Source organism: Macrosteles quadrilineatus, unplaced genomic scaffold (genome assembly GCF_028750875.1).
Source record: "Macrosteles quadrilineatus isolate MER2022 unplaced genomic scaffold, UCM_ALF_1.0 Scaffold_1__1_contigs__length_201487025, whole genome shotgun sequence".
Taxonomy (NCBI): domain Eukaryota; kingdom Metazoa; phylum Arthropoda; class Insecta; order Hemiptera; family Cicadellidae; genus Macrosteles; species Macrosteles quadrilineatus.
In genome coordinates this window covers 120,955,067-120,982,661 of record NW_026542594.1, presented here as the reverse complement: position 1 = coordinate 120,982,661, position 27,595 = coordinate 120,955,067, and the positions used below count along the sequence as shown (strand labels likewise).

General features: G+C 35.5%; 1 protein-coding gene across 3 annotated transcripts in view; it reads left to right on the top strand.

Annotated features, from left to right (window-relative positions):
• LOC128984006 (LIM domain-binding protein 2) overlaps positions 1-27,238 on the top strand; it is a 127,791-nt gene extending 100,553 nt beyond the window's left edge. For 2 of the 3 annotated variants that reach the window (XM_054403301.1, XM_054403291.1), the window contains exons 3-9: positions 3,961-4,054; positions 5,040-5,142; positions 6,558-6,730; positions 14,519-14,728; positions 24,298-24,421; positions 25,517-25,644; positions 26,008-27,238. In XM_054403301.1, the coding sequence (XP_054259276.1) occupies positions 3,961-4,054; positions 5,040-5,142; positions 6,558-6,730; positions 14,519-14,728; positions 24,298-24,421; positions 25,517-25,644; positions 26,008-26,250 (1,075 nt within the window). In that variant the 3' untranslated portion in view covers positions 26,251-27,238. The remainder of the gene's footprint in view (positions 1-3,960; positions 4,055-5,039; positions 5,143-6,557; positions 6,731-14,518; positions 14,729-24,297; positions 24,422-25,516; positions 25,645-26,007) is intronic. The other variant, XM_054403295.1, reaches the window with a different exon arrangement.
• Positions 27,239-27,595: the final 357 nt, after the last annotated feature.

Genomic DNA, 27,595 nt, shown 5'->3' with positions numbered 1-27,595 from the left:
GAACCATGGGAACGGCGTTTTATGGGGAAAAAATTGGGTTTTCTAATTTTTGCCCCTCAAAACATAACATTTCTCAATTTCTCTCTATACAATTTTAAGAGCGTTTAAAATTGTATGTACAATTTTAAACCCCTCTTTACATTTGAAAAAAAAATGTTGTATCCAATATGGCGGATCCAAGATGGCAGCCAAAAATTTATACCCAGTCAAAATGAAGTACTTACTACTCTACAATGATCTGACGTGGTCCGGAGTTGATATCTTAAGAAATATAGAAAAAAGAAGGGGGGGAACTCATTTAAAACTCATCCTGTATAGGCCTATTAAAAAACTTGATTTTTCTTTTCCGACTACGTTTGGCTCTTCTACCCGACCAATTTTCATGATTGAGGTCTCAAATTGAAGGTATGCACGCACAGATTTGCCATCAAACATCGGCATATATTTATCTATAATCCCACTCGGTTTATACGTAAACGAAATTTGCTCCCCATGTATTTCGTATGGGAGTTAAATTTGGCTTCTCTTTGCCGAGTTTGTTTGGCTCTTCTACCCGACCGATTAAGATGATTGAGGTCTCAAATTGAAGGTATGCACGCACAGATTTGTCATCAAGCATCGGCATGTATTTATCTATAATCCCACTCAGGTTATACGTAAACGAAATTTGTTCTCCATGTATATCTTATGGAAGTTAAATTTTGTTTCTCTTTTCCGAGTTCGTTTGGCTCTTCAACCCCACCAATTTTCATGATTGAGGCCTCAAATTGAGGTCTTAAATTGAAAGTACGCACGCACAGATTTGTCAGCAAGCATCGTTATATATTTATCTATAATCCTATTTGGCTTATACGTAAATGAAATTTGCACCCCATGTAATTCTTATGGGAGTTAAATTTGGTTTCTCTTTCCGATTTCGTTTGGCTCTTCTGCCAGACCGATTTGCATGATTTAGGTCTCAAATTGAAGGTATGCACGCACAGATTTCACATAAATCGTCGGCATATATTTAAATATAATCCCATTCGGCTTGAAATTTGCTCCCCATGCATTTCTTATGGGAGTTAAATTTGGTTTTTCTATTCCGAGTTCGATTGGCTCTTCTACCCGATCGATTTTCATGATTGAGTCTCAAATTGAAATCATGCACGCAAAGATTTCACATCAAGCATCGGCATATACTTACTTACCTACTGTATTACTCTACAAAGAAAAATGTGATTAATTTTTGAATTCTTACATCAATTGAAGATGTATTTCACCAGTTATAATTATATAATCCTATATATTTTGGTCTAAGAGCTTTCAGTGAAATATCGGCTTTTATTTATGCGATTAAAATACTGTATTACTCAATCAAAAATCATAAAATTTGATTTTTTTCTCGGGTATTATATTTATTTTAACGCTGCGGAGCAGCATGGGTCCTCTAGTTAATACTTTAATATGACAGTTTTTTTAAAGAGCAGAGGTTAAGAGGAACAGGTTCTGCTCCTGAGAGTTTCTAAAAATACAAACAAACATTTCAAAGTAAAGATAAAACATCTGATTACAGATAAAAAGGCTTCGGTTATGTAGTAACAGGCCATATAAATAGATTTAACATACTTACAGTACACATTGAAGACTTAAAACTAGAAAATAATTTATTAATAAAAAACTTTTTTAAATAACACGTTTTTAAACGCACCAAAAAGTAGAAAATAATTTATAAATATGTGGAGAGAATAAATACTTGTAAGATTTAAAACTAAAAACGTTGGGCGCATGTAATTGCTAATTTACGAATACCCCCTCTTGTATTATTATTATCTCTTTATTATAATAATAAAAAAATGACATATACATATTATGCGCCCAACGTATTTCCTATGCAGGGAGACAGATTTGCTTCGTGCTGAGATACTTGCACCAATACACACTGGAGACAATAGCGAGTAGGGGTCTCAGTCCCATTCATTGAATCCCGAAATCCCGGGGGATTCGTCTCAGCCAATCCCGGGATCATATAATATTATGATTTTTTAACTTTTTAGCCATTTTAAATGAGCTAGAAGTCCCCTCGTTGAGTACTTTAATGTTTTAAACTGGCCTTACCAGTGTCGCAATGTTTCAGTTTTCTAAGTAAATAAATATACCACGCAGAACTTTGATCGCCCGTATTTCTTATTTACAGTGTATAAATGTTGATATGTCACTCTAGAATATAATAAATACATTTAAGCAAATCACGAGCAACCGCACTCGCACGTAGCCTTTACGTTACGCTAATAGATAGATTAAAGATAGCTGAGATAAAAAGATAAAATGGGAAGAATCACGAGCAGCAGCGTAAAAATGTTATTTTGACTGACAGCAATAAAACATTATAAGATACTGTACACCTGCTTATGTAGTAGCGTGTGTATGGAATACGTAATTTAGGATTGTAAGAAATTTAATCACCACACTATAACCAAATACGAAGATAAAGTTATAGACCCTAAATATAAGCAATCTTAATAATGAGATTATAAGGGTGTGTTTGTAGTTACTAGTGTACATGTTGCTCGAAATCGAGCAATCAAAAAAAGGAGTTATTTAAAAACTAATAACTTCATTTAAGACCAAATATAAGTCATAAATTCCGATGAGTTTAAATAAAAGAGTCAACTCAAAAATTACGTAACTAATGATAATACTCACAATGTACTTCAGTTCAATATAGCCTAATCAACATTTCTTGTAAATATTTTATCATTTTTCAAAAGCTTATCTGGCTTTTAGTGTATTGTACAAATGTTTCCCACTTATAGCCGCAATTGGTTGTCCATGATGGTCTTTGTCAATGATAATGTAGTCTGCATGGTATCACCCATTGTCACCAACGTTTACAAATTTCAGTCTTTATATTAATAGCACCAAATAACCACTACCTGATTTTCTGCATAACCTCTCTGTCACAATTTTACAATTAACATAAAATGTACTTCTTCTCACTTTTAATTTCTGACAACAGCTGGAGTTTCATAACAATGTTTTTTCCCATGTTAATCGTATGGAGAAATTCGAAACTTAAAAGGGTCCCAGGGCCTCACTCTCTAATTATTTCCCTAAAAAGAAAGTTTCCTGCACAACTTCACGTTACGCTCTTTCCAACAACACCAAAAACATTTAAATCGGTTCAGTAGTGTTAAATAAGTATGGATATTTTATGGTTCAATTAAAATAATACTTTAACTAGCTGTTACCTGTTACCCACGGGCTTCACCCCGTATTAACAATATGCCGTAGGTGGCACGGTGAGACCTAGACCCGGGACCGATATACTTTTCCATTTTGATGTCCCTAGAGGCCAAACATGCTATTTGTAAAAATTTGCATATATGTAAATATATATATAAACATCCGTAAACGCGATAATTTTAGTAATTTTTGTCCGATTTTAGCAAAATTTGGCTTAAGATGTAGTGCGGGATAAACATGAATGAGTTCGTGAACCAGCATGATCGAACTATGGGAACAAATTATGTGGGTTACAGGGTAAAAATTGGTTTTTCTCATTTTTGTCCATTTAAAACATAAAATTTCTCAATTTCTCTTCAAATCATTAAAGAGCTTAAAAATAAATAATTCACGTGTTCTTTAAGTTTTGTGTGCTTGGTCTCAGACTAGAGTAAAATTGGGTTAACAGTTAAAAACTGGACCCTGCAGTAAAAAAATTCTATTAAGGCCCCTTTTTTGTGACTTGAGAAGAATGAACGTGGTTCCAAGTAATGAAATCAATTTACTTGTGAAAGGTGGCTATAGTGATACCAAACAAGTCAGTTGAACTAAACTTTGCTGGGACCTACTAGGGAGACATAAGTTAGTTGTTAACATTTTTGTGTATATAATTTATGAGCTAAATTGAGTTGAATAGTATAGTGTTTTAGTCAGTAGAATGCCAGTAGTACGAGACCCCATACTGATTAAAAGTAGGTGTGTGCCTGTTCCCAGGAGACATACGCCGTACTTCGGCCAGCCGGACTACCGGATCTACGAACTCAACAAGCGGTTGCAGCAACGCACCGAGGTAAACAGCTGGCTTCATAATATCATTTGTGTAAAAAGAATACTTTCAATATCTATATTATTTAATATAGATTTATATACATATTTTTTAGATAAAAAATGCATATTTTTATGTGTTTGATTTATTGATACTTGGTAGACTTTACAACAAATACTATTGTAATTATGGCTACAGCATTTTATTCAAATTGAACTTGGCTGCACTGACATTGAATTCTTTAGGCTAAATCTCATGTTGCTATCAGAAAAAAGAGGTTTTGAATTCAATTCTTGTAGTTAGAGATTATCTTGTAAAAGTCAATCTATTGTTTCACCACTACCTCTAAAATATTTTACGTGTAAATTGCTTTGAATCCTGATTTTAGTTTTTTGTTCAAAATGTATACAGTACATTTAACACTTAGAATTATATTACAAAATACAACATAGATATTTAAAACAGTAATGTGGGATGGTTAGATAATTTTATAAAATACTAGGGACGTAACTAATACTTGCAAAATCAAGTGATGCACTCCAAGTGTCCAAGTTGACAGTTTTACAACTCACTTATCAGGGTGTATTTTGAGGCAAAGTTCAGTATTGAATGCATGAGATGGTTCCATAGTCACATCAACTATCTCAGTGCAACTAGCAGGAGAGTTGACTGTTTATAATATACCATTCATCTAGATTGCACGTTCAGTTTTTGGTGGTTGACACTATTATTTAAGGTAATCCACCCCATTCACTCTACAAATACTCACCCTGTATGCACATTCAGTTTTAAAATGTGTGCACAAAATCTGTTGTTGTAATGGGGGGGGGGGTTAGCAATCACTGTGCAACTGGAGTAATATACTTGATACAGTTGCTCCGCATAGACAGTCAACTGTGATCACTACTTTACTTCACTTGCAGCAAATGTGTGTTTATTGGCCACAAGGAATGCCCTAAAATAATAATTAAAGAAATAAAAATGGTTTCATCCTTTTTTACTCATTTAGGAAAGTGATAACCTGTGGTGGGATGCATTTGCGACCGAGTTCTTTGAAGATGATGCGACTCTCACGCTAACCTTGTGTTTAGAAGATGGGCCGAAGAGATACAGTAAGTTTGATATACATTCCAATACTATTTCATATTACTAATTTTCATATATTATACTGATCTTAAAAACGGTTAAGTTATTCTTCTTGCACTCATTTTCTGAATTATGGATATGTTACTCACAGGATGAGTAATGAAAAAGTTGACTGACTGAAGTTTCTGACGATTTTTGCCATCTCTAATGTCAAAATACAGAACATAAAAATAAACTTGTTTTAACTGTCATGCCATTCAGTATTTAACCCAGTGAACAATCCAAAATTAGATTCTGTCCCTTTTAATTTAATTGTTGATTATATATTTTTATAATATGACAAATATAGTTACATGATTGTGAATGCAAACATAAAAGTTGCAAAGTCAATATTTATGCGCTTTTTCAAATTTAAAATTCCCTCAAGGTGTAACAAAACACACCTTTGTTACAAACAATAGTGATGGTATACAATGCAAGTATCCAACATTGTCAGTTTTTAAAAATATCAAACTGAATGCTTTATAGAGGGGTTTGAAGTTGTTGTGTAAGACATTCTAACTCTTTGTATAAAGACTACAAAATCTTTAAATTGAATTCATTCTATTTTGGTTATTCCATCTCCTAATTTTTTCTCTTTCAAATCTATCAAATAATAATTTGTTTGGACGCAACTTCAGTTCATGCAAAGACTTGTAACCCATGTTGGCTTATATATGAAAAACAAAACTATATACCTATACAGTTTTTATAAAACATAGATGTTATGTGTAATGTTAATTTGATTAATTAATCATACTATTAATTTCACATTTATGTTTTTTGATTTCTCCATGGAATAACCTACAGTATGTACATTTTGGTAATTTATTTTTCGGGTGATAAAGATGTAATTCATTCATTCATTCCCTATGAAGTTCATTATTAAAGCATTTTTTAAATGTTGTGTTAAACAAGATTGTGACCAAGCTTTTCAGTCGGTGTAAACAAAAAATTCCTAAAGTTTCCTTGATAATCATACAAATTTAGCTGTGCTGGTCTTTTCAATAATTTTTTTAAAGAAACTCAGTCCTCAATGTTAACTGCAAAGGTGATGTAGTTTGCATACCATCATTCTATTTCAAATTTATTTTTGATCTAAACATTTTCCATGCTATTTTATCACTTTTTTTATCACTGAAGAATTTAATAATGTGCTTCTGTTACTGGTGGCTATTGTGAGTTATTGTGTAGTACTATTTGTACTGAAATTAAAATGCCTACTTTATATGGAAATACACAATATAACAAGTCAATCGATGCAATTAAAACCAACTCTACACTTGTTAAAAGTTTGTTGTTGAGAAAATCACAAATACTTATTAGTCCTATTTGTACATGTACATTACTAGTATAAGTCTGTTTTCTAGTATTAAATTAATACTGGTTTCATTTGTTACAGCGATAGGGAGGACGTTAATTCCACGGTATTTCAGAAGTATATTTGAAGGTGGTGTGACCGAATTGTATTATAACCTAAAGCATCCAAAGGAATCATTTCATAACACGAGTATTACATTAGACTGTGATCAATGCACCATGGTGACGCATCATGGAAAGCCTATGTTTACTAAGGTAATAAAGTTTTATCATCTAATTTGATTCAATACATAATCTTACATTCTCCTCGCTTAACTTTTGTATTTTGATAAGTTTCTATTTTAGTTTGTGTAAATATGTTGAAATTACCATTAGAAAAGCCAATACTACTTTTTTTGTACAGTAGCCTCTGGCTAGTCTGTCCAGCCCAAGTGTGTACCCTTGGTCAGACTACAAAAATAACTGAATGATCTGGTATTGTCTACAAGCAAATAAAAGTACTGTTCTCTAACTATTTAATATAAAGTAAAATCACATATTACAACTGTATGCAATAATTCAAAAGACCTAGGCCTATAAAATTCAGGGTGTCCAGCTTTCCCGAAAACCGAGAAAACTGGGAATTGTGGATACATTTTGAAAACCAGGAAAAAATCCCTCTGCGTAAGGGTACATTGCGCATGGAACCGGAAAAAAGCTGCCCAGAAATCTAAGATTTTTCTTGTTTTGCGTCATTGGACAAAAACGCGTTTGCCCAAAACTAGGCCTACTCAAATCAGTGCCGTTGCTGTATACATGGGAAATCATCATGAATTTCACCACCATTGCAAGATGATCACAGATCTGGTCACAATTGCAAAAAACAGTCACTTGTGTTAAGATTATGGCTGGAGAGATTATCACCGATGCTGCCACAATCAAACGCAACAAAATATAAAAAGTATCAAACATGATCATAACACATGACAATGTACATTTAAACAGTTCAAAGGCAAAATTTTCAATATTCCAATAATACCTTCACAATTATGAAACTAAATGTCACAAAGTATAATGTTTACTGTATGCTGTGTAAACCTTACTCGATTGATAGTTTACGAAGGATGTCGGGGTTGTAGACTCCCTTCATGACACTATCAACATCGACATGTTCTTCCAAGAATATTTCTCTGACAAAGTAATACTTAACTTCGATATGCTTTGTTCTGTGATAAAACTCAGGTTTTTTACGAGTTTCACAGCACTGCCATTGTCAATTTTCAGAACAGGTGTCAATTGTGAGTGACAACTTATCCTTATATATAATATGTGAAGGTGATTTCTACAAAACACTACTCCTCCATTAATAATGGACGGATTTTTACAAACGATGTGTCAAAATTAAGTATTTTTTGTGTAGACGCACCCTTTCACCAATTCCTGTAATAAAAGTCCTCGGGCTTTGCCCCACAGGCCATCAAAATCCCAAAATATTTCTTATGAAGAAAAGATTTTGTTTACTTGTAAATTATATTAATTAATATAATTGGATTTTGCTCTATTTTATGTACATATCGCCCATCGCTCCTAATTTAAACAGACGAATAATTAGTATTAATTGCATACTAAGCTGTTCATAGTAAACACATGATACACACAAGATCGTTTGTTTTCAGTTTCAATAACTGGAGTGAAGTGATTGATTACATTAACTTTGGTTTGACTCTTTTAAGTCATCAGAAATTATGACTGTTATTAGTTTTGAAATACACCTGTAATACTTTGCAATTGCTCGAATTCGAGCAACAGGTGCACTAGTTTCTTCAAACAGACGTTTCAGCCATATTGCTTCTTTTTAGCCCCTTCACATGCAGCCACAAACTCGGCTTCTGTCGTAGACAGTGCTACAGAACGCTGTTTCTCGCTTTGCCAGCTCACTGGACGTCCAGCATAACAACTGATAAACCCAGACGTTGATTTTCGAGTACTTTCCTCTTCAGTAAAATCAGAATTGGTGAAAACATCCAGATTACTGCATGGTGAAGACTTGTACAAGATACCAACATGGTTCCTCGAGGATATCTAAATATTCTCTTGACACTCGACCTTGAGCTTGAGTAGGATGTTCCATATTACTCGCAGCCATTCCCACAGTAAAGGAAATATCAGGTCTCGATACACTTAAATGCATTAAGCATTTACATCAAGCCTCACGGTATGGAACTTTTCCATTGACAGTCTCCACTGGACCATTGTTTGCAGGTCTTTCACATGGCGTGGAAATGGAATTAGAGTCACTCATACCTAAACTTTGTAATATGCGTTTTTTAGTATAGGATGATTGACCAATCCATATTCCACTTAAACATTTCTTTATCTGATATCCCACATAACAGCCAAGTTCACCAGTTTTGATTTTAAAAGCTTTGGATAAACTTTTCATGAAATCATTACTGAAGCCATTGTCTGTCCCAGCTACTAACCCATCATCTATATAAATGAGTACAAAAAGCTTCTTCCCTTAATCGTTTTTATAAAAAAGACTGGGATCCTAGTTACTTCTCTTAAGACCTTGAGATTCAAGAAACTTGTAAGTTTCAAGAATAAACTTCAGGTTGTTTCATGTAAACATCCTCTGAAAGATCACCATATATAAGAATGCAGTCTTCACTACTTAGAGAAGTACTAAACCAAAACTATTTTTGCTTCGAGGAAAAATTTTACACCCAAACAGATGGCCTTGCTATGGGTTCCCCATTATCAGGCATACTCGCTGATTTGTATCTAAGTCACATTGAAAAAGAATATATATTTTCAGAACAGAACAAATATCAAAGTAAAATATTTTCCTATTTCAGATACGTTGATGATACTCTATTGGTGTTCAATGGCAATATTAGGCAACTTGAGTTACTCCACAACTACTTGAACAGCATTACACCTAAGCTAAAATTCACACTGGAGATCGAAAAAACCCAACAAAATAAACTTCTTAGATTTGACAATAGAAAAAAGATGACAGAAAATTATCTTACAACATCTATCGGAAACCTACCACTTCAACTCAGACCATTCATGCAACGTCCTACCATCCTTACTCATAAAAAATAGCCGCTTACAATAGTATGATCAGGGTTGGTACGGTCAGGGAATACCTGGAAAACCTGGAAATGTCAGGGAATTTTGTTGGTCTGGAAAAGTCAGGGAATTTTGGAAAAAATCTGGAATTTCTCTTGAAAGACTACATTTTTTACAGATATGCTACATTTTGCATCTACGTCTCAATACTTGGTCAAAAACATCGATGTTTGACGAAAACATCGATGTAACAAAAACATCGGGAACCTACCATCGATATAAAAAAACATCGAACATCAACAGACATTCTATCATCACCCTCTGATTACTGGCTTTAATTGAACGCACCGAGCTCCCAGTGTTTCTACAGGACCAAAAGAATATAATCCCGGTCACTGGGTTAAGAAATCCCGTTTAATCCCTTAAGATTTTTGATGTTAAATTCTGAGTGTTAAATTAGACTTATTGTTTTTAAATAGTTGTTTTAACATTGCTATTATATTTTGATAAGATAATTTTTTCGATTGAGGCTAGTTTTTCACTAAAATAAAGCATAGTAAATAAAAACGGACGTCATAGCCAAAACTCCTGTTTTATCCCACATCCCCTTCAAATCCCGCTCATGATCTAAAAATCCTGTTTTCGGGATAATAATCCCACGTATGGAAACACTGCTAGTACCGCGATGCGCGGAAGGATAGGCCTACATTCATCATTTCAATTTCAATACGATACTGAATACAATTCCTCATTGAATTTATACCAATACTGATTCAACCTTTAATAAACTAAAAAAAACTGCACTTGTAGGAGTTAATAAAAAAATGTATCCTGTTAGTTGAAACATTTAATAGTTTAGTTTGGTAGGTACTACTTTTTGTCTCTGGTACAAGCATGGTAGTTATTTTTCCAATATCACATGTTTCTTCCGATATAAGCCTTCGATATCGCAAACAAAAAATAGCGATATATATCAGTATCAGAAGCACCGTATCGTCTATCTGCTAGTGTCAAGTCAAGGCCAAGTAGAACATAAAGTGTGAGGTTAAGTTAGTTGGTACTCTTAATTTTCCAGATTCCAGATGTTTAATTCTTTTCTTATTGGTTTTATGAGAAAACTATTGAGGCCTACATTTTTCTAATAATACTTGATTCTGACTATTCAATATCGTCTTACGGTATACCTGGAAAAAGTATAGTATCAGTCTGGAAAACCTGGAAAAGTCAGGGAATTTCATATTCCAAAATCAGTACCAACCCTGATGATTCATAGAATGTTAAATGTCCCTCTAAACAGTGAAAAATACAAGATAGAATTAGATACTAGTGATGTGTCAAAACCGAATCACAAATCTCAAAACCATCAAAACTTAGGAAAAGTTTCGGTTTCGAGATTCAATCACCAAGTTTCGAGATTCAAAAGTTTCAAAATTGAAGATTTTGGCAGTTTTATTTTTGAAACGTTATTGTTTTCAACGCTGTTTCCAAACAAGCTGGTAGCAACAGAGCAAACATCACCATTGACAGTAATGAAACAAGTAAATTTTATTCTGAACTTCAAAAGGTATCTTAAATACTATTACTGGTACAATTCAGTTTCACATCAATATTTACTAAACAAAAAGAAATATTGACCACTAAATTTTCTAATTAATCTAATATTCATGTTCATGTTGGTGTTAGAAGTTTAAGTCATTTTTTTGTTGGTTGTTTATGAAAAATTATGTTGTATTGGGTTTTAAGATTATCAGTCAAATTATTCACATATTTATGTTATTTCACGTATATCTGAATATACGTGTTTCATGTTCATGTTTCATATCTCTTTCAGTTTTGATTGCATACTTAACATTTTATGATTATGGAAAGTAAATAAAAGAAACGACTTATAACACTTAAAACATATATTTGCGCTTATACTGTTACTCACAAGACGGTAAATATACAAAACAGATGGTAAGTGGTGATCGATTTCGATTGGACACTCCAATCATCATTAGACCCAATAGGCAAAATGTTCGAAATTTTAAATATTGACATTTCGCCTATTGGGTCTGATGATGATTGGAGTGTCCAATCGAAATCGATCACCACTTACCATCTGTTTTGTATATTTACCGTCTTGTGAGTAACAGTATAAGCGTAAATATATGTTTTAAGTGTTATAAGACGTTTCTTTTATTTACTTTCCGTAAATTTAATAACACGTACAATGCTGATCAAGATGTTATTTTATGATTATGTGTATTTTTTTGTAACCTTGACCTTTGTAACCAGCTAAGTAAAAAAGTTTTGCTTTTAGGTTTTTAAAGTTTTGGTTTCGGTTTTGAGATTCGAAATTTCTGGTTTTGACCATCACTATTGGATACAATCAAATTCATCGCTGCTTCAAATGGGTACCAAGATAATCTAATTGATAAACTCGTCGCCAAACAGATCAAACGAAAGAGTGAAGTAGGCCTAAACACCCGTCAGTCTGATAAAAAATATGCTTGAGTTGAATTCAATGAAAGCATCGAGTATAGCCACAACACCTGAAAAACAATAACATCACTTTACCATTTAGAACAACAAATAAAGCCAATAACATATTAAAAGACAATAGTCATCTTAAATAATTAGAAAAAAACCAGCTCAACAGGAATCTACAAAATCAATTGTGCCGACTGCCCGAGTTTTTACGTTGGACAAACGGGACGAGCATTCAAAACCCGTTACAAAGAACACCGTCCAGATCCGAGAACAGACACACAGAAGTAAACATTTGCCCAACATCTTATTGACAGTAATCATGATAATGAGTGACATTAACACCGGTCTACAAGTGATATATTGCTGTCAAAATGGAAATAAAATGGACGTCTTGGAGGAGTTCAAAATTTATAAATCCTTAAAAAACCCAGATCAGAACAGCCATATCCTCAACGATAAACTACAGTTTAAATCAAATTTTATTTTTAACGCCCTACTCCAACAAGGAAACCTATCATCTGAACAGCTGACCATAACTACTGATAACATAGACAATTCAACTAGATAGCGCTCATTGACCCTCCGTCGACAGTCTGTTCCCGGTCGTGTAACGGCAATGTTTCGTTCCCATGATAGGCCTATCCAACTAAATGTATTATTTATTTATGTGTCGTGTGGTAAGTGTCATGTGTGTAAACCAACAACAAAGCTATACAAGCGGATTTTTTTATGTACATTCCTGGACTGTCTGCTTGACAATGGCATCTCGTCGAAACATGTAGCATCTACGGAAGCTAAAATTTGGAACTGACGACAGGTAATAAAAAAACAAAAACCAATATTATTTATTCATTTAAACCAATTGAAAGTTTCAGTATAAATCTTACAAATGTTTTTATTTGTTTACACTAAAACATACCTTTATTATTTGTAAAATCAATATTATAATATAGGTTACATGCTTAACAATATGATTTCGAGTGTCATACAATATGAGTGTCTGAGTTGCCTTTAAAGTTTTTTTCATGTTTTTGAGATGATGGAATCTACTCCACAGAAGGAAAAGGACATTTTGACGGAAATTATAGAAGTTTACAAATCTTACAAACTGTTTTGGGACACTTCTCAAACTTTAAATTTACACTTGGAAAAACTAAAATAAAACACTTTTTAAAATCTAATAAAAACGTTCTCCAACAAAGGAAAGCAACGCACTGAGCTCAGATCGGGCGCAGAGGAAAGTAAATACAACACTCTGTCGACCAGGTGACAGGGCGGTCGGGACCAGGAACGGGAACGGGTAGTGTAAACAGGTTTTTTTTAGCAAATTTCCCATATAAGGAATAAGCTATTACTGTAGGTCTCTTGGTAATACTTGGACTGGGGACTGATTTTTACTTTTTCACTTTGATGTCCCTAGAAGCCAAAAACACCACCCGTTCAAATTCATATATATATTTTATAAATTTGGTACAAACGTGTGAACCTACGTTTATTCGCAGAGAGTTTGCGAACCAGCATAATCGGACCATGGGAACGGGATGTTATGGGGGATTTATGGGGTAAAAATTGGTTTTTCTTTTTTTTTTACTCTTAAAACTTAAAAATATACTAAAATATATTTTGAAGAGCTTAAAGAAAAAAATAATTTATTATATTGAAGTGTTTCTGTATAATTATTGGTTAATTTACGGAGAAAATTGTAAATTAAAAATTCCCATATTATTCTAATGGAGAATAATTAAACGGTTGTAGTTTGCATTGTTTATGGATACATTTGGATCAAACCTGGCAAATCGATTTATTTTATACTAAGCTATTAATCTACATAAATAAAATATTTTTTATATCAAAAAACACTTTATTGCCCTCCCTGTTAGGCAGCAAACCTAGGTAGGCCTACTCGTAAAATCTAATGTTATTTGAATAGATTTAATTGAAAATCAAATTAGGCAAATGGAAATTCGCTTAGTCTGCAGGTTTGCTGCAGCGGGGGGTGTTTTAGATATACCTTATATTTGGATAATTGGTTTGATACTTTCCTCTAAAGGATACCATTTTGTACAGCTTGTGACACCTAAGCTGGCACATGACCGATCGCTACAAGCATCTAGTACAAAAATAACATATGCCGTCATGCGGGTTGCATCAACTGTCCTCGCGACCATCCTGAAGGCGCTCAGTTCATTAAACACGGGGAGTCAACCCCGTGAGTAAGCAGACATGTTTGCAGTCCGGTCTTTTCCTTACTTCCACCCATACCCCGCCTACACTGCCCACGCTAAGCCAAGTGCTAGCTTATTTGTCACGAGCTGTACTACTGTAAATTAAGATATATATAGAAGTTGTTCTTTTACGTATGTCTATTTGAAGTTATTCTGATCTCAATGCTTATAATAAGCAGGTACACACAGTTGTTTATTATTCCATTCTGTTGAAACTGTTACGGAAACACTTAAATATCTCCTCAGTTCCCTTATTGTTTGGTGTAAGTAACTGTTTTTGTTTTGTCAGGTTTGTACGGAAGGTAGACTGATCCTAGAGTTTACGTTTGACGACCTGATGAGGATCAAGTCGTGGCACCTAGCAGTAAGAACTCACAGAGAGTTGGTCCCTCGCTCTGTTGTGGGACTACACACTCAGCAGGACCCCGGCATGCTGGACCAGCTGACCAAGAATATCACACGCCAAGGCATCACCAACTCCACCCTCAACTACCTCAGGGTAATAGGGATTCTACTTTTACTTTGGTACAGGGCAAGAATATTTTCCTTCCTGATTTTCTGGAAGGAAATTACATGAGGATTTCTTCTTAAAGGTCAACTTTAGTTTGTTTTTGTACTATTTTACTAAGAAATTAAATGAATGAACTGTTTTATGTCATAACTCAAACTCAACTTACTTTATTTACCTTTTTTTAAACAAACAAACAAACAACAAATAAACTTACATATGATTATAAATTAAAAAACTAACATGTGTTATAAAATAAACTGTTCTTACAACATCCTACCTTTTAAGATTGGTAGTTCTTCAACCACCTTGGTTTGTGTATATTTCTCTTTGGGTGGTTGTATGGTTCTGTTATACGTGTATTCTCAGACAAATTTTGTTCACTCTTTTCTTCTTTTAAATAAGGGGCCAGTTTGAGTTGGAATCGATTTCTCATTACATTTCTTTTATCGGTTTCAACAATATATGAGCAAGGGCTGTCCAGGATTTTCACAATTTTGCCATGTCTTCTAAGGTCCACAATGCAAACTAGGTCTCCTATCTGAAGAGGATCGAGAGTTTGCACTTAATGTTTTTTATCATAATTGTATTAACTTCTTACGATATTTTTCTTCTCTCTCTCTTTAAGATCCTTTAGATCTGGTGACAAAGCATACGACCGTTCTGAGGATATGTGCTCCGTAATGCTCCGAAGCTGAGAGGGGCTGTACCCATTCCAGAGTGGTGTTGTCCGATAGGCTAGAAGTGCTAAATGAGGGTCTTCCACATTTTTCTTTAGAATATTTTTGGCGACTTTTTTTACTACCTCCTCAGCCTCTCCGTTGTTTTGGGAAAATGTTGAGCTACTTGTTATATGCTTAAAGCCGTACTTTAGAAAATTTCTTGAAATATAAATATTCAAGTACTTGAAATTGAGACCTACAATCAGAGCTAACTTCTTCTGGAATGCCGTGTCGACAGAAAAAGGCTTAACACTTTATTATAACTTCTTGTGATGTTATAATGTAATTCAGCTATCTCAAAATACCTGGAGTAATTTTTTTTTTTCATTGTGGAAACTAAATATCCAAATATCCAAAAAATTACAAAATCTTACAAGATTTTATAAACAGCTTGCTGCAAAAGCCAGGAAAATTTGGCTTGTCTGCAGCTCATATAGAAAATCTTGTTCTTGATAACAATGCACTTTGTCCCTTGGTCAGTCCTTATCCATATTACACTTGGTTTTCCTTGTTTCTTGTCAAGAACTGCTATCATTGTTGTTTCGTTTCCACTTAAACTCTACCTTTCTATAGAATACTAACATTAACTTGCTTTAACAACAACTTGAAACAATTATCTTAAATAAATACTCTGTCACAGTCAAAAACCAAATACCTTCAAGTTCGAACAAATCCATTGCAAGTCTTTTCCCTGGTCTGTCAGGGAATGGTGAGGGAAGCAATGGTTCATGGCTATTCTTGGAATGTTGAATACAAGTAGGGCATGATTTCACCATACTTTCAATCTCTGAAGAGATTCCTGGCCACCAGACTGAGTTTTTTGCGCATAAATGACACATGGTAATTTCAAATTACCTTTATGTACTCTTTGAAGTGTCCAAGGTTGAAGAACTGGTGGAATAACAAGTCTTGAACCTCATAGTATCATCTCATTATCAATGCTTTGCTCATCCTTAACTGAATAATATGGTTTTAGGTCGTCTCTTAATGATGCCTTAAGTCGTGGGCCAATCTTGGATGATAATTTTTTCAGTTCACATAAAGTTGGATCATTATTTTGTTCCTCCAATACTTCAGCAACAATGCAGTCGTTTATATTAATAGACGACAAAACCATTTGAACAAAAGGTTGAGTTTCTTCTTCTAACTCATGGTTATTGGTGCCTGAAAATGGGAGAGGTGCTCTTGAAAGAGCATCAGGAACTAGAAGCTTCTTTCCAGGAATATAAGTCATTAAAAACTCATACCTCATGAGACTCAAGCAAATTCTTTGAATTCTTGGAGACAATCCATCAAGGTGTTTGGATTTTAAAATTTGATGTAGAGGATTGTCTGTTTGTATTGTTATTCTCTTTCCGATAATAAACTCTTCAAACTTTTCACATGTCGAAGCAACAGCTGAAACCTCCCTCTCAATCAGGGTGTCTACCAACCGGGAAATCCTGAGAAACCGGGAATTGTACTTAAATTTTTACTGGCCATGAAATGTACGGGAATTGTCCTTAAATGCCAGACTATGTCCTTAAATTTTTAATGGGCCATAATTTTATTGATCGCTAGTTGGTTAGGAGCACATAAAAGGCTTATCAGATGTTTGTTTACATTTTCATAATTTATTACTAGAGTAATTATGCAATAAAAATCCCATTAACAATCTCAAACCCATTAATATTTTATCACCACAATCAAGTGTCAAGTCAAGTACTTTCAAGAACTGTTGTCTCAGCAGCTAGCTCATAAAAGTTGTATCACTTTTATTCCTTTACAACTTCTTTTTTTATTACTAGGGTAATTATTATTAGATCTCAAACCTATTTTATCGTGAAAATAATAGCTTTATAATGGCTGTTAAATTTCACTTCTTACTTGTACTTTGGCTTGAAGATCAATTTGCCGCGGCCAGTGCCTAGTGCCATAAAACTGTTTATGGTTTCATATTAAACATTTAAATAATCTACAGTCTTATTTTGTAAGTTAAACCCTTTTTTATGGATATTTTATCTTTCAATTGACAAAACCACAATTGTTGTTTGCATTAATGTTTTATCACTATGTAGGCCTGCTTGGTTTCAAATTATGTCGTTGCATTTTCTGTATCTTTGTCTTATATTGTTGGCTATTCAGGTTTCAATGTTTTTTGTTTCCCATATATTTATTTTAGTGATGGTCGGATCCGGATATCGGACTACCGGATCCGCCGGATCCGAGCTAGATCCGGCACCGGATCGGATCCAAAAAATTCCTGATCTTGGGCTGGATCCGGTTTTGATGGATCCGATTTTTTTCAAATTTTTTCCTGATTTTTTACTAACACAAAGCTGTCTGTATCACTGTACAACCCCGATTTTTTTACAACACAAAGCTGTCTGTATCACTGTACAACACCGATTGTTTAACTAACACAAAGCTGTCTGTATCACTGTACAACCCCCATTTTTTACTAACACAAAAAGCTGTCTGTATCACTCTACAACCCCGGATGTTTTTACTAGCACAAAGCTGTCTATATTACTCTACAACTCCGATTTTTTCCTGATTTTTTACTAACACAAAAAGCTGTCTGTGTCACTCTACAACACCGATTTTTTCCTGATTTTTTTACTAACACAAAGCTGTCTGTATCACTCTACAACCCCAGATGTTTTTACTAGCACAAAGCTGTCTCTATCACTCTACAACACCGATTTTTTCCTGATTTTTTACTAACACAAAGCTGTCTGTATCACTCTACAACCCCGGATGTTTTTACTAGCACAAAGCTGTCTGTATCACTCTACAACACCGATTTTTTACTAACACAAAAAGCTGTATGTATCACTCTATAACCCCGATTTTTTACCAACACAAATCTGTCTATATTACTCTACAACTCCGATTTTTTCCTGATTTTTTTACTAACACAAAGCTGTCTGTATCCTTGTACAAGACAGTTTTTTCCCCCGAGTGTTTGTCTCTTGATGCAAACAACTTATATGGCAAGGCCATGTCTCGATGTTTGTATCTAGATGCAAATAACTTGTATGGCAAGGCCATGTCTCAGTGTTTGCCTCTTGATGCAAATAACTTATATGGCAAGGCCATGTCTCAGTGTTTGCCTCTTGATGCAAATAATTTATATGGCAAGGCCATGTCTCAGTGTTTGCCTCTTGATGCAAATAATTTATATGGCAAGGCCATGTCTCAGCGTTTGTCTCTTGATGCAAATAACTTATATGGAAAGGCCATGTCTCAGTGTTTGTCTTTTGATGCAAATAACTTATATGGCAAGGTCATGACTCAGTATTTGTCTCTTGATGCAAATAACTTATATGGCAAGGTTATGACTCAGTGTTTGTCTTTTGATTCAAATAACTTATATGGCAAGGTCATGTCTTAGTGTTTGTCTCTTGGTGCAAATAACTTATATGGCAAGGCCATGTTTCAGTGTTTGTCTCTTGTCTTTCCGAACTGAATCGGACCCAATTTTTCGGATATCTTCACACCTCTAGTTTTTAGTTTTGTACCTGGATGATAAGCTAACGGCCTATAATTTCGTCTAAACAATATCCTGTTAGTATTTTAATCTCACCCGATGCTTCGTGATAAAAAATAATAAAAGTATGATTTAAATTGGCATTCTGTTAATTACGTTTTTTTTTAACCCGCCCTTATGACAGTGTGTATCCGAAGATCCGGATCCGAATTTTTCAAGATCCGGATCCGGTACCGACATTTTCTTGGATCCGCCCATCACTAATTTATTTATTGAGTTGTATGCTTTAAGCAATCAAAATCTTATGAACTACAATGATGATAGTGACTTTGATGCTATTATAACCTCATTGTTTGTTACTCAGTTTATATATGCCCTCCTAAATAATTAGGTCTAGGCCTGGGTATTTTGATTCTTTAAAGAGCTGTAAAATATATTAAGAAAATGTAATTGAGCCTAAGATAAACAACTAATGATTGCTATGTGTCGATATTAACTTTGCAAATGAAAATACAATAATCTTACTCTGTGCTTATTGCTTATTAATAGCCGCTTACCATACCTTGATTTTGTACTAAGAATTGAGTAACAATATGCATTAAAGATTTTTTTTTCAAAAGTAGTCGAGAACCTAACGTTGTGCCAGGGCGAATCATGCCAAATTAATCGGCCTGGATCGGATAAGCTATGTTATGAAGTTTATGTGACCGATGGAGATATTTGTCGCTATCGCAGGAGACAATGGTTGCGTTTCTCTGTTACACTATAAAAGCTTTACCTAAAGTATAGGTAGGCCTATGTTTGTTTACTTTCAATAAATTTCTATTTTGTAATTTTTAACTCTTATCTATTATTATTTACTTTTCTCTCTGGTACAACTACAGTGAATAACAAGATTAATAAAGTTTGACAAATCAGGAAAATTATTCGGTAGGCCTAATGACACCGACAAAGGTTACGGCAAAGTGTCCTTAAATGTATGGGAATTGTCCATGAATTTTTTATCCAGAATGTAGTAGACACCCTGTCAATGTTTGCATAGGTTTTTCAGAAGGGAGAAGGCTTCGGGATGCAAATTATACTGGTCGTATTGAAACATCATCTTGAATTTTTGTTGATGTAGTATTTGACCCATATGTACCTATTCAAACATATGACTTATATTATAACTTTAAGGCCAATAACTTGTATGGCTAGTCAATGTCAGAGTATAGTATATATTACGATACAAAATCAATAACCTGTATGGTTATGCAATGTCCAATGCCACAGTACTGTATATTACGACCTCAATAACCTCTATGGTTAGGCATTGTCACAGTACTGTATATTATGACGTCAATAACCCTTATGGTTATGTAATTGGGTACGCAGACAACGTTGCAGCTTTGATAGCTGCACGTAGCCGAGTTGTGCGTACCATAAACGCATGGATGGCAGACCACAGTCTCTCGCTCGCTTTGAGCAAAACAGAGATCGTGATACAGTGGAACTTGGATAATTCGAACCTCAAGGGACCAGCTAAAAACTTCGAATTATCCAAAAATTCGAATTAAATAAGTTCTTATAACCAGGGCCGTAAACAATAAAAACACGTTTTAAATTCAAACTATTAACTTTATTGATACTATTTGAACATTAATTTATTGAATAATGCCTATTACAGTAATAGTATACAATAAAAATAACTTGCAATCGCTCAAACGACAACGAAATTATGTACAAAACTAAAATTAACTAACCTTAAAATGTCCTCAGCAATAGCTGAACTGCACGCAAACTTCACACGATTACCAATAGTCCAAAGCAAAATATTAAGCAAAATAGGCCCTATACAGGACAACAGGACAGAAATAGAAAAATATCGGCCAAAGAGAACTAAAAGTTTGGAGACCGTATTGACTGATTGTTAAACAAAAAACATATCAAATCTAATTTATTGTTTTACAAAAAAAGAAGAGATTTTGGCTTGTTTCTTTGAGTTTAATCTCTCGGCCATGATAAATGATTCTAAAACATCTAATGATTTAAACTGTACATCACCGACATCATTTCTGCTCTCCACAAATCGCCGAATTTCTCTCAGGTAGGTCATGGCGTCGGCTGCATTCGGTACTGGCGTTTCTTCTTCATCGGCCGGTGACCCGACGATCTCGTCCCCCGATCCATCGTCATTTTGTTCCTCGGTGTCGAGGACTTCTGCTACGATGTCGGCGTCAGTTAATTCACCGCACACAGCGACATTTTCGTCTACATTAAGAAAGTCCTCGTACAAGATGGTTTGATTGGGTGCCACATCCTCCCAGCCGTCGATTGGTAGAGTTTCGTCCGTTACAGTTTCTTCGGCGCTTTCTTCGTCGGTTTTAACAAAACCTGCCTTTTTGAAGCAGTTTTTTATTGTTTCCGGCTTCACTTTGTCCCACGCTTGTTTGCACATTCGCGATGCTTCTAAAATGTCCAGCTTTATTTTGAGGGCGTTTCCTTCCCCGGACAGGATATTCTCGACCAACAAACCCCTGTAAAAGTGTTTCAAGTTTTTTATGATCCCTTGATCCATGGGCTGGACAACAGAGGTCATGTTGGCTGGGAAAAAAACCACTTTGACATTTTCCATGACAGGTATGGTGTTGTGTGCCGTGCAATTGTCAATGAAAAGGAGAACCTGTCGATTTTCTTTAACAAACCGTTTGTCCAACTTCATTAGCCACTTCGCAAAAAGGTCACTTGTCATCCAAGCCTTAGAACTGCTTACATATTCTACTGGCTTAGACTTGACATTTTTAAAGCAACGAGGATTGGCCGATTTTCCAATCATCAACAAAGGCAGCTTTTGCGAACCATCCATATTAGCACCAACCAATAGCGTGATTCTCTCCTTGCTTAATTTCCCCCCGTGGCACTTTTCGTCCTTAAATGCAAGTGTTTTATCGGGCGTGCATTTGAAAAAAAGACCGGTTTCGTCAACGTTAAAAATATTTCTCGGGTCTCTGTCCTGGATCATCTCTTCCAGATCGTTCTTCCACTGATTAGCTTCCTGCAGGTTCACCGCCCCACTTTCACCACACACTGCCTTAAACAAAATTTTATTGCGCTCCTTAAAACCATCCAGCCACCCAGTGCTAGCTTTAAAGTTTTGCTTCCCTAATTCTTTAGCAAATTGCTCAGCCTTGATTCTAATCAAAGGACCGCTCACAGGAACTTTCTTGTCTCTGGTCTGCTTGAACCATTTAAGCACACAATTGTCGACATCCGGATTTCCTGGCTCTCGCGATCGTTTCCTGTCTTTATCAAATTCCTCTGCACTGCTGAGAATTTTATGTTTATTTTTTAAGTAAGTTGATAAGGTGTTGGGTGGAATTCCAAAGTCTTTCGCGATTTCAGATTTTTTCTTGACTCCTTTTTCCACTTCTTTGATCACAGCGACTTTTTCAGCTAATGTCAAAGTTTTATAAGACCCTGGTTTTTTGATGAGGTTGATGCCATGATCACTACACAGTTACACTCACTAAAAGTTAATGTATACAGTAGTGCAGTACGGTACGTTAAAACTACAGTACTGTACACGTAATCACTTGAAACTAAAAGTCTAAGACAACAGCAAAACTACGTTAGGTAACGGCCTTCACGCAAACCGATACAGACCACGCACAATGCGACACTGAAAAGAGGTCAGTGGTGGTGGGTGGGAGAGGAGAAAGGGGAAGGGAGTGTAGGGTACAATGACCTGTAGGGCGGTGGCGGGAGGGGAGGTATGAGTCATCAGACTAAACGCAGGCGCGCGAGGGCTGGCACTTGTTCTAACGCAAACATTTCGTCAAATGTGGCTTGGAATATGTTTTTTATTTATTATTTTTGAATATATTTAGAGTAATAATTTAATGATTTGGCACTTAAAAATTCGAATTATCCAAAATAAAATTCGAATTATCCACGTTATTTTAGCATTGTTTTAATACAAAATGCTAGGGACCACGGGAAAAATTCGAATTAAAGAAGATTTCGAATTAAAGAAGTTCGAATTATCCAGGTTCCACTGTATTGACAAAAAAACGGATTGACACCATCGTGCCGCCGTTGAGGGTGGGGGCCGTCGAGGTCCAGACCGTTTGTACTGCCAAGTACCTTGGGGTTATGGTGGACAGCAAGCTTAGCTGGTGATCAGATCTTCCGTACGGAGGACAAGGCCGCTAGGGTGGTTTCTTCTCTTAGCCGGTTGATGGCCAATGTCGGAGGGCCTCAGTCCTGTCGGAGAAGCCTGTTAATGTCTTAGGTCCAGTCCGTTCTCTTGTACGGTGCGGAGGTGTGGGCAGACGCTCTCAATAAGGAGGTATATAGGATGCGGCTTGTCCGAGTGCAGTGTCAGGCAGCATTTAGAGTAGCATCTGCCTACCGAACAGTGTCTGAACCCGATGGAGTCATCCCCGACAAACTTTTGGCGGTGGAGAGAAAGGCAATTTATCAGCGCCGTGGGGAGGACCAGGCACGAACAGAGGAACGCACCCACATCTACCAGCTGTGGCAGGAGAGCTGGGAACAGGAGACACAGGGACGCTGGACCAGACGACTGATACAGCAAGTCCAACCTTGGGTTAGTCGGCGGTGCGGAGAGGTGGACTTCTACCTCACCCAATTTCTGACGGGTCACAGCTTTTTCCGTTCGTACCTGTTCAGGATGGGCAAAGCTGTGTCACCCGATTGCATATACTGACCATGCATTCTCGATGACGTGGAACATACCTTTATCCACTGCCAGCGTTGTGAAAGGCCCCGCCTGGAGGCTCAACAGTTAGTAGGACAATGTCACAGTATATGCCTTATAATTCTATTGTAAAAAAAAATTGGCCCTTTTCTACATGAATCGAATCGTTATTTTGACTGCCATTGAATCTAATTGCGATTCAATGCATCGAAACAAATAGATTCAGAATTTTGATTAACTTCCAATGCTTCGCACACCCCTGTTGCGTACGTCTTCCGGTCTTCGTATCTCCTCTCAGCTGCTGGTGACCCTTTCCACAAGAACACTAAATTCATAGTTTTTCTAGAGTCTTTACAATAAGCAAGTGATGCATGTTCTACTGAACTGTTTATAACACAGCATAAACACATGACTGAGATTAGCTTGAACTTTTTTTGTCAACCAGTTACATTGGTTATTAAACAATGAACAGTAACAACTAATATACTATCTCAGGTTTAGTAAGAATTACTGGTCAAAAAATACAACTTTTACTAACTCTCAGTTCCAACTCGTAATGACTAAAGTTGACTTGACAAGGAACTCCGATGTCACATGGGTTGCAGGGGACACTGGTGCAAACTTTTTCATAAAAGGTTAATGATTTATGATTCTATGTTCTGTGCAGCTGTGTGTGATCCTGGAGCCGATGCAGGAGCTCATGTCCAGACACAAGGCATACGCGTTGCCTCCCAGAGACTGTCTCAAGACCACTCTGTTCCAGAAGTGGCAGAGAATGATCGCTCCCCCAGGTCAGTCCCATTATAGATGTCTATTTGAGTCACTTAACGTAGTATTACTGATTGCAATAATATACAGATGATCAATTATTAATGAACTAAGCGGACCCTGATTTAAAGAGTCTTAAATTTTTTACAGACATGAGATTTTCTCCAAGTAATAGTGTTATAATAGCTATTTACGTTGCAAGTGTAGGAAGAGCGTTTTTACATCACGCAGGTGAATGTTGTGCAACGACATAAGCGAGTTGCATAATTAACCTAAGTGATGTAAACACGCTCTTGCGTAACGTGTAACGTACAAGATTTTACCTGACCCAACAATATACAGGGGGGCTACGTACAATATTTTTATGTCCCCACAATATACAGGAGAACGGGGTGTGAATAAGTTAATCTACGTATATAAACTGGTTTGTTTTTAAGTAAACTTTTTTTATTGATTACAATAAAATACAGGATATTTTTACTTGGAAACACAACATAAACCTTTAACTTATATTCTAACAGTAACGTTCTTTTACAAACAAAAGCTAGGTTAGGAAAATACTTTAAAGCATAACAATAACACTCAAGTGCACAGCTGATTTCTAGCGTTGAACTTCGTTGGCTCCATAGAGGTATATTTTATTAAGTTGAGCACTCAATGATATTTGAATGGGTTTCATTACTTCACCGAGTGAAGTATAAAAGTTGTTTACATCAAGCTTGGGATAGGTAAGTTTAGTTGGGATAGGCTGGTTGGGTAAATATGTATAAATCTTGGTTTATGGCATGAAAAAGAGTTTATTTCTAATGTTTTAAGTTGCAATTTCTACTTCATCATTGTAGGCAACCAGTGTGAATGTTCTGTGGAGCCGTGTGTAATCCTTGAGCTGATGCAGGAGCTCATATTGTGAGCTATTTACTGCATTGTGTTCAATTTTGTGAAAATGTTTTATTCTTTTCATAAGATAGTTAATAATTCCAATGAGTTATTTCTGTTTCTTTTTTGTGTAGGCCTATAAAACGTCCACTACTTTGTTATTTAGAATGATTTCTCCTGTTTCTTTTTTGTCTTCATGTTATAGTATTGTTCAGTTAACAATTTTGTATTCATATTTATAGAATCACAACGTCCTGCTAACAAGCGACGGAAAAGGAAAGGTTCTCAAAGTGGTGGTGCTGCGAATAATGCTCCTCCTCTGCCAAATAAGAAGAGATCACCGGGTCCCAACTTCTCCTTAGCATCTCAGGTATTTGATACATACAAACATTATAATTCTATCTTTAAGTTAGTCAACTGCAGTGAAGAATAATGCCATATTTCCCTCTCTACGGTCCTCACCGTACAAATGTTAAGTCCACACACATTACAACCATAACAGGTCATCAAACACAATCTGTCAATGATTGATGAAACAAGCTTGTAAGCTTATGTGTGTTGAGGATTTTAGTAGGCCTAGATAATAGGAGTAATGGGAAAACATTTGCATGAATTGGAGTTTCTAGGTTTAATTATTTGTTTTTGTGTATTTATGATGAATATTGACATTTTCCTATTAAACAAACTGATAATCATTGTATAGCTGTATGCCAATAATGTTGTATGTGTACAGGATGTGATGGTGGTGGGCGAGCCGTCTCTGATGGGAGGAGAGTTTGGTGATGAGGACGAGAGACTGATCACACGGCTAGAGAACACGCAGTACGATGCAGCCAACAGTCTGGACCATGACGCACACTCCTTCACAGAGACTGGGCCTAACTCATGGGGTACAGGGGGCGAACCTGCCCGCGGACCCCCCCAAGCCCCCTCGAGTCAGGACTCTGACAAAAAGTCCCCGGCAGTCAGTCAGTGATATAAGCCCCTACAGTAATCTCTTACTTATCAGTATTCAACTGCTTGTTGATAAGCGGGTTTGACTATTTTCTATATTTATTTCCTAGAACGGACTTAATCGGAACAGCAATTAGTGCAGTGTCGGCTCCTGCCTCTACCAAAGTTCTGCTTGCGACGTGAGAGTGGGGAAGGACGAGTATTATCGTTTTTAAGATGTGATTTTTATATAATAGGTGCAATTTTATGAATGAGAACTTTTAAGTTAAAAGAATCACAGTGTCAGTAAAAAAGTGAGGAAATGTAGCAAAGTTTTGGTAAAGACATAGATTTGGCTGAATAGTATTTTTAATATTCAATCATCAAAAATCTGGGGAATGTTTATAAAGCATTTTTCTGTGGGTAGTCTTTTGATAGCTTGAAAAAAGTCCTTTGTTAGATGTCTAAAACCAAAAGTTTTGTATCTCAAAAATTAAAACTAACTTAAAAAATTGAATATTGAACATCAAACGCAAAACTTTTTACCTGTCTGGTTAAGGTTACAAACAAACAAAAAAAAACATGTAATAATAAAATGTTTTATGTAATCAAAACTGAAATGAATTGGACTACTACTGACCCTGGCATAATAACAAGTATATTTATTATTCAACTAATATACTTAAACCTAAAAAGATAATTTTCCATTAACAATAATATAAATTAAACTGTTCATACTGATATAATTATGTGAATATGATATCAATTTGAACATTTATTAAGAAATCAATCTTAAAACTCGCCGATCAAATCTCAAAAGTGCATCTTTTCCAAAGTTTGGGTGGTTTTGAGTTTCTGGGTGGTTTTTATCCAGACGGTGTCACTATTAGATAGAATCATAATTGATAGTCAATTGGCAAATAGCATGTTCTATTAGTTCACTGAAATGGTAATAGCTATATTAAAGTAGCGGGTTTCAATTGTTTGTCAACAAGCTAGCACCTTCAGTGTTTACATGATTGACCCTTCTTAACTCCATAAAAATAACATGGGAATTTTAAATTTACAATATTTTAGAATTTTCTCCGTAACCATTAGGCCCATAGTAACACTTCAATATACTAAATTATTTGTTTTTTAAGCTCTGCAATATGGTTTTGAAAGAATTTGCTAATTTTTTTGTGTAAACACCCGTCCCCGTAGTCCAATCATCCTGGTTCCCGAACTCGTTCGAATAAATGTAGGTTTACATGTTGTTACTATATTTCATCAAAACCGTATCATTTTTGCTTGAGTTATTGTGCTAACGGACACATATAAAAAATATAAAACACATCTACCATAGCCATAATGTTCTACCACTTTGCCTAAACAATAGAGAAAAATAA